At 42.6% G+C, this 8,933-nt stretch overlaps 1 protein-coding gene across 1 annotated transcript; it reads left to right on the forward strand.

The window, feature by feature from the left end:
* The first annotated feature begins 4,408 nt into the window (after positions 1-4,408).
* LOC109972180 (Krueppel-like factor 2) lies at positions 4,409-7,226 on the forward strand. Its single transcript, XM_020620888.1, has 3 exons — positions 4,409-4,824; positions 5,156-6,140; positions 6,249-7,226. The coding sequence occupies exons 1-3, from the start codon at positions 4,753-4,755 to the stop codon at positions 6,422-6,424; spliced, it is 1,233 nt and encodes a 410-aa protein (XP_020476544.1). The 5' UTR covers positions 4,409-4,752; the 3' UTR covers positions 6,425-7,226.
* Positions 7,227-8,933: the final 1,707 nt, after the last annotated feature.

Raw genomic sequence — 8,933 nt, forward strand, 5'->3', positions numbered from 1 at the left:
TCAACTTTTGTCTCGTCTGTCCACAGAGTATTATCCCAAAAGTCTTGGGGATCATCAAGATGTTTTCTGGCAAAACTGAGACGAGCCTTTATGTTCTTTTTGCTCAGCAGTGGTTTTCGTCTTGGAACTCTGCCATGCAAACCATTTTTGCCCAGTCTCTTTCTTATGGTGGAGTCATGAACACTCACCTTAACTGAGGCAAGTGAGGCCTGCAGTTCTTTGGATGTTGTTGTGGGGTCTTTTGTGACCTCTTGGATGAGTTGTCGCTGCGCTCTTGGGGTAATTTTGGTCGGCCGGCCACTCCTGGGAAGGTTCTCCACTGTTCCATGTTTTCGCCATTTGTGGATAATGGCTCTCACTGTGGTTCGCTGCCGTCCCAAAGCTTTAGAAATGGCTTTATAACCTTTTCCGGACTGATAGAGCTTCATTATTCTCTTTCTCATTTGTTTTTGAATTTCTTTGGATCTCGGCATGATGTCTAGCTTTTGATGATCTTTTGGTCTACTTCACTTTGTCAGGCAGGTCCTATTTAAGTGATTTCTTGATTGCGAACAGGTGTGGCAGTAATCAGGCCTGGGTGTGGCTATAGAAATTGAACTCAGGTGCGATAAACCAGTGTTTTGACAGGGGGGCAAACACTTGTTCACACAGGGCTATATAGTTTTGGATTTTGTTTTCCCTTAATAATAAAAACCTTCATTTAAAAACTGCATGATGTGTTTACTTGTGTTATCTTTGACTAATATATAAATTTGTTTGACGATCTGAAACATTACAGTGTGACAAACATGCAAAAAGATAAGAAATCAGTAAGGGGGCAAACACTTTTTCACACCACTGTATGTTCATTTAATCAAGTATGGTGCTAAACTACACTTTTGTGGTATTTGTACTTTACTGGAGTACTTCCATTTTCAGTAACTTTGTGCTTCATTTTTATCATTTTTTAAGTATAATATTTTTTAAAAGAAAAATATTATACTTTGTTCTAAACTATACTAATCTATAACGAGTTACTTTTCAGAATTATAACACAAATATAATATAATCATTGGATTTTATTGATCCCGGGTGGAAAAGCTACCCAGCAATATGTCAAGTACTTCAGATTCTAAGTTTATAAGGGAGTTATTAAACACTAAAGCGATGAACACAACAGGAAGATACATTAATGTGAAATGTGCCATTCTGCTAAAGAGTACTTTAGCACTTTACATGTATTTTGATGCTAATAATGAATACATTTGGAGTAAAGTGCCTGCTTCCTCTAACAGAATATTTTAGCCAGTGGAATTTTTTACTTAAGTAATGATCACAGTAGGTCTTCTACCACTGGCCTTAACATGGTGTGAAAAAGTAACTGGAGTGGTAGAATAAACAGTGCTGTCCTGCCGCGTGGGAAGAGAGGGTTCACTGTGTATTCAATTATAGACCTAGAACTATCAGCATCAATACAGCTGACTCCCAGCACACAGAAGACGAAGAAGGACGACGACGACAACAACAACAAGATGGAATACTGGAGACCTGACACAGCAGAGGAAACAGAAGACGAAGAAGAACATTCAACTCAGAGCCAGAGCTGCTGTTCTTCATCTAGTGAACAACCGCTGAAGCATATTGATATATCAGTATCATTTCTGTGCATCAAGTCTGGGTGAGAATGCAAAATACAGGGTGTCTGAACCTTTAAAGGGAAGTTAGGGTGTTTTTACAATATTCATCCTGGGTCACCACCAGCTAAGTATGTAGGAGCACACAGCTGGTCCAGTTAGTCAGAGCCATGCAAAAAATGCATAATGAATTGAATAAATACATTTTAAAGTCAAACTAACAAAAATCTATATACAATTGAAGGTCAAATAAAATCTAAACACTCCACAGACCTTATATCACAAAAGGAATCGTTTTAAAAAGCTACCCAACTAAGTTACTTAGTTAGTTGAAGTTTAAATCAGAAAATATTTTCATGAAACATCCTCAGATTCTGACTTATTTTGAAATGTTTCAGTGACATTATTTCATGGCCTATAGGATATAACGACATGAACTGACTTTTACTCACAAAGTAATTGTTTAACATTTTTTTAGCTTCAATTTCTTATAGCAGCTACTGTAGTGAATGTAATATTGTCTTATGGAAGTAGTATGGAAAGGAAACACCAGGAACACATGCAGGTTTTTCATAACAATGGATAAAAATTTGCAGATTGAGAAACTGAACTGGTTTACAGAGGCTAGTGGAACAGAGACTAACACTGAGGTTGAGACTTCAGGTCTTTCTATGGAGCTGTCGCTGCACTAGAAGCCTCCATGAACAGTGCTAGGCTGTGTGGCAATGGCATTTTGATCCTTTATGGTATATTCATTCAAAAAAAAGTAGTAAGGCTGGAGTTCATTAGGTCTCATATACAATCAAGAGCCCCAAGCAGCCAAACCAAGACATTATGATCATCCATTACTTAAAACATCTGTGGTCACACAGTTACAATCTGACTCTGAATAAGACGCAACATAGATTTGTCATAGTGTTGGAGACTTCTGAGAGCATGTGGCTGTGGTTTCTCCAGTCTGGTAAAAGCTGATCACTGAAGGATGTCAGCCCACTAAAAGCTGTTATTGCAATATTTGACTGTGGCTGCTTGTTCCAGAAAGGAAGGCTGAATGTATCACTGGGTCAAAAAGTGATATTTGTATCATCTTCTATTCAGCGTGACACTAGGAATGATGCTCACATTGAGGCCTCAGCTGTCAGTGGTGTTACTCACTGTGGTTACCGACCGTCTCTGACCCTGTGTACATGACTCAGTACTCTGTGGATTCAGGACACTATGGCACACAGAGGGGTAAAAGGAATCTGGAGATGAAAACCACAGAACAAGGAGTTTCACAGTTGGTTTGTTCAGTAAAACAATCATACCGATTACCACACATCAGAAGTACTCTAACACACTTTGCTAACATACTCGCTCACACACAAGCACAGTGTCATCTTGACTCACTCAGTATAACGTGGCTGGGTCACCATGTTCAGTGCTTTTCACTGCAGCCATGTCTCCACCTGCTTCGGCCAGTTGGTGAGACGGTGATATCCTGCTACCGCACATTGAACCGCGGTGCTAATCTGTAACCGTGGCATTTAAAAGAGCATTAAGGATATAAAAGACTGGACTCCAAAGATATGGCATCACCACCAAGATAACCAAGAGTCAGCTATGGTGTTACTTTTGTCCCATAAGAAGCCCGTTAATACTGCTTTGTTAGTTTTGGTCTGTACAATTGTGCAGATTTGGATATACTGTATATATATATCTGTCTCTAGAGCATGTTCCTACAACCCCAGTGATGGCCCTGTACATTTTAGTGACCTAGGTAAGTCAAACAAAATTGCAAATCATACTGTGTGCAGTGTCTATAGGTATTTTTCACCTGTTTTTTGTAAGATGGGGTAAATGGAATCTGCTTTGTGATGCTCACGGAGCTGAAAATGTCGTGCGTTCCCTGGTTCTACTGAAGAACTAGTCCCTATGGAGACAGAGACATACGGTATTTGGGTGGACATCATCTTCTTGTTGTTTCATTTCTTCTTTCATTCATTCATTCATATGGTGTCTAATGATCTGTAATAATTTGCTGTATATGCAGTATGCTTTAACCTCTACAAAGGAAGCGTGCTCTTGCTGGAAACAGCTGATGTGTGCAGAGAGTTGGGCTCCATCCATGCTGTATATGCTGCAGACTCACTCTGATGAAGTATGGTGTAAAGCCCCCAAATCACTCATGGCTGTCAGGTCTGTCTAAGCTTATGCTGTCAGCCTTTTAATAGTATATGACACGCACCCTGTTCTCTAGGTGTCTGCTGCTAACTGGCTGTGCATTTGCCAATGAAGACACACTTAGAGACATTAACTGTGGTAGAGGAAATGTATTGTTGATTCGAGTCTCTCTATAGAGACTGTTGAAAATACTACTAATATTTAAATTCATCTTATTCTTTAAAGGCTACAATGCACAAGGTTAAATGATGATTTTTGTTTTTTTATATCCATCTGCATGGTAGACAATCAAATAAATATAGCAGATCGTTTTCAAACATGGTAATTGCTGGAAAGAATGCCACACTCCTTGTGTGCGTAAGAGCGCACCGCGCCCAAATGTGTATTAAGCTTTACACCTGCAGCATCTCTCTTCCTCTTTGAATAAAACCCTGTAGTGTAGATTTCGTTTCTCTTTTTTTCCAGCTACGAGTTCATTGCTTTTTGTGTCTTTTAGTGGCGCTGCTCTAGGGGCGGTCTCTCTCGCTCCGCGCTGCCAGTTTTTAGACAAGTTTGGCGGAGGGGCGGGTTTTCCTCCTCTGAGCAGGTTAAGTAGCAGCCCGCAGCGGAGCAAAACCAGCATTCCGCACCAGTCTGACTCTCCGATCACGTCCCTGTCTATGAGTCGCACGAAAACTCGTACTTTTATACCGAGGTTAAATATAGGGGGCTGGTCGGTGCGCAGCGTCCTCATCCTGGACGCGTTTCCTTCCCCCAGTCTCGCATTGGTCTGATTTGCGCAGCGAACAATATTTATAAGAAAAGCGGCTCCTTCCAGACGCACAGCTGCACATGAGTTGAGGCAGAACGGCTGAAGAAGCGACGCGCTCTGTAGCGTTTTCTGGAGAATCAGTGAACTCTGGGGATTTCCTTTAAACAGAGAAAGTGTTTATCAGTATTTAAGGATTTTCCCCCTTTTTTGCAATAACGCATAGAAATGGACTTGAGTGGGACCATTTTACCATCAATATCCACATTTGCCAACCAAAAGGAGAAATGTTGGGAAGACGTAAGTTCAGTGTTTAAATACTTCCACTGAGATAGATCTTTTAACTTCATGCGCTTGTTTTGCTGATATTAGTGTCATATCAGAACACTAAACAGAACACCGTTTGCTGGTCTTTGAATTTTAACACTTTAGAATTTTAAGTTTCTAGGCATTATATTGGTTCTGTTATGTTTTATACCGTGTCGTGGTAAATGTTGCCCCATCTGCACTCTGTGGGCTGTTTTCGAGATAGTTTATCGAGGTGGATTATTCTGAGTTACCTGAAAGGGCTGTAAAAAAAAGTCTTGCTACAACTTCTGAAACAAACTCATTTCTCTCATCCTCGCTCCAGAGGTGGAAGGGCGGTATGAGCAGCGTTGCGCCCGACATGGACAGCAGCTGCCTAGACAGAAAAGACGAAGAAGACCTGGATAAATTCTTGGATCTGGAGTTTATTCTAGCAAACACCGCTGGCTCCGACAGTGCGCCGGCCGCCGGCACAGGGGTAGAGCCCTACCGGCTCCAGGACTCCGGGGCGTCCTTGTATCAGCAGCAGCACACGGAGGTGTCCCGGCGACAGACCAATTACTCATCTGTCCCAGACATGAACTGCCCTCCTCCGCCCTACAACAGCCTGATGGCGGAGCTCCTTCGCTCCGATGTTGATGCCAGCTTTCTTCCCGATAACAGCCCCAACATCCAGGGCAGATTCCTGATCAGCTCCACACCTTTTCAGACAGCACAGGATTTATTCCCCGAGCATCCGAGTATTAAAGTGGAGCCTACCTCCATGGACACATACGGGCCTGTCATGGGTCTGGTGCCTCAGAGCTGCATCAAAATAAAGCACGAGGGGAATGTGTCCTGCATGATGTCATACGAGCAGCAGCCGCGACTGGCTAATTCCCCGCAGGCTGCAGTCGGCAGCATGACGCCGCCGCTCAGTCCGGACGACCTGATGAGCTCCGAGTGCCAGCCCCAGATGTGCAACTCTACCTCGCTGACGTTCCCGCAGAACTTCCACCACCACAGCGCGCCCAGGGGATACTCTCACCCCCATACTGGGATGCAGCTCCCATTCGCCAGCGCGCACCACCATCACCAGTTTCCTGGCATGTTCGCCCGGCCGGGGGCCTGCCACCCGCAGCGGCCCGCCGGCCAGCGGGTTCTGCTCACTCCACCGTCCTCCCCGCTGGAAATGATGGACATCAAGCCAAAGAGGGGTCGACGGTCCTGGCCGAGGAAACGGACTGCGACACACACCTGCACTTTCACCGGCTGTGGAAAGACCTACACCAAGAGCTCCCACCTGAAGGCGCACCTCCGGACGCACACAGGTAAGATCTGCATTTTTGATGCTCAGCTACGCCTTAAGCTATTTATAAATCCCGTCATTACCTGTCTCCGATGTATAACCCCACTCACACTTGTTTTTGTGTTCATAGGAGAGAAACCATATCACTGCAGCTGGGAAGGCTGCGGCTGGAAGTTCGCTCGCTCCGACGAGCTTACGCGTCACTTCCGGAAGCACACCGGACACCGGCCTTTTCAGTGTCACTTGTGTGAACGGGCGTTCTCCCGGTCCGACCACCTCGCCTTGCACATGAAGAGGCACATGTGAGGAAAGATCTGAAGGACAAAAATGTCGCAGACAAGGACTTCGGTGCATCGCATAGACCCGATAGAAAGAACTAATAATAAACCTGTGATCAGTTGCAGAAGGGAGCTGTGCGAACATGCAGATGCAAGTTCCTTTAATATGAGGAAACCAGTTGTGTTATAGGAATATTATAGTCTTGTTTTGTAACTGGGGCAAAAGGGCCATCAAGACAAAATTTCCTCAAATTATAGAAAAACAACTGACTAAAACAATGAGCAAATACAGCCCAATATGACAGAAACAGATGAATCCTGTTCAGACAGACAGTGTTATATTACAGTGTAGCTGGTACTACTTATTTGTATGGAGTATTGTTTCTATAGACAACCACTTAAAGGAACGATTCGCTCACCATGTCAGGCACTGAAGTAACTGGAAGCAGAGCAATGATTTTTTTTTTTTTTTTGTATTTTCACCATTAGTGCCTTCTATAACTCGTTATTACACCTGTCATATTCTTCACTGGCCAAAGACAATCAAAGTTTTATTCTTTGTGTTATACTGGAAGTGTAACTAGTACGTGAAATAAGCTGAGACAGTATTTTGTTCTAAGATTGCCTTTTATTCTGTATTCCTCGAAGGCTTGAACTGAATGTTGTGTCTGTCTACTAGCATTTGAAGTCAGGGTCTTACAGTAGGAACTCTCACAGGAGCGCCACCTGATCGACAAAGGGCTACATAGCTTTTGGCAATAAGTTCTGTTTGTCTTGAAGAAATGTTCTGTCTTGTAAATAGAACCTTTTTATATAATGTGAATAGTTTATTTTATTGTACATATTAAACAAAATGAACATGATTTTGGTGTCCTGGTTGATTTCTGTTTCTTCTGAAATATTAATAAAATTGAAGTTTGACTTTTTCAAGACTACAAACCAACCTAAAGCTAAACTAACTCTCAGACATAGGCGACCGCTAAAAGGAGCTTATGAGAAAGGGTTTAAAAACCAAACGGTCAGGTACCACAGCAGAACAAAGCCACACACCTATCAGAAAACAAACCTGACTGGAACAAAAATATTTTCCTCTGCTTCCCTGGTTTAGAGATTTGGGGAATTTTATTCTACATTCCAAAGATACCAAAATGTCTGGTTATATTTTGGGGCAGTATAAATAAATTAATACACGAGGCTAGTATAATATTTCAGCTTTAATTCTGGAAGTAATGGTCTTAGCAACAGGTGAGCCAGTCTGAGAAGCTGGTCCAACCCAGACCAGGGCCCTGAGCGCTCTGCTGCAACAGCAGACCAGTGCCTCCCAGCTGGAACAGAGCGACTGCCAGCACCGTGGCTGCTGCCTATAAATACAAACATTACACTGACATAATTACAGAGGCCCAGCGGAGGCTGCGTCAGGGCAGAGGGGCAAACCACACGAAGTGGGAGGGGTGAAAAGAAAGAGAAACTGTCTCAAATATACTGGAAAAAAAACTTCTGGGAGAAAAAGCTCATCAGGATGTTGCTATAGCATGTAAAGAGGATTTGTAACCTGTTTATATATGAACAGTCAGTTGGAGAGCAAGTTCAACACAGTGTCTGCTCAGCAGCCTATTGTTTCACATTCATCTTAAAGAAAGATAAAACAAACTGATCAGTAAGCCAGAGGGCTTTCACCGTCCTAGAATGCAGGTGCTTAAGGAAACACCAGAGCCGTGGGTTGAACCACTACTGTGTTACTTTAGGATTCAGAGATAGAGAACCACAATATGAGCATTTGTTTATATGAAAATGATGTTACATCAAAGTCCACAAGAGCATGACAAAGGTGACTGAGGGGGAAGACAACACTTAATCCAGCATTATACTGTTTTCTGTTACAGTTGGGTGTAAAAGTTTGCATCCCCTTACTTTGAAATGGCAAAAAGAATATGAATTTTCCTGATCAACATAATATTTAATGCAGAGTCAGCTAGTACAGATGTTCTTTCATCAGCACAAGTAACAAAAATGGTGGTGGTGGTGGGGTATAAAAAGAAAGTTACAGTAAAAGAGTATCAGTGTAGATGTTTGCATCCCCTTTATGAAATGTTCTGTAATACTTTGTGCAGGAAAAAAATTTAACCCCAGCTGATTTTGTAAGTTTACCCACTAACAAAGAAATGATCAGTCTACAATTTCAATGGTAGGTTTATGTGAACAGTGAGAGACACAACAATAACAAAAAAAAATCCAGAAAAATGCATTACAAAAAAAGTTAAAGTAATTTGCATTTTCATGAATGAAATAAGTATTTGATCCCCTATCAGTCAGCAAGATCTCTGGCTCCCAGGTGTATTTTATGTACATTGGGAGCCCTCTCAGCTCGTTACCTGTATAAAAGAGACCTGTCCACAGAAGCAATCAATCAATCCAGATTCCAAACTCTTCACCATGGCCAAGACCAAAGAGCTTTCCAAGGAAGTCAGGGACAAGATTGTGGACCAACACAAGGCTGGAATGGGCTACAAGACCATCGCCAAGCAGCTGGGTGAGAA

The sequence above is a fragment of the Monopterus albus genome, unplaced genomic scaffold, assembly GCF_001952655.1.
Source record: "Monopterus albus unplaced genomic scaffold, M_albus_1.0 scaffold250.1, whole genome shotgun sequence".
NCBI classification, from domain to species: domain Eukaryota; kingdom Metazoa; phylum Chordata; class Actinopteri; order Synbranchiformes; family Synbranchidae; genus Monopterus; species Monopterus albus.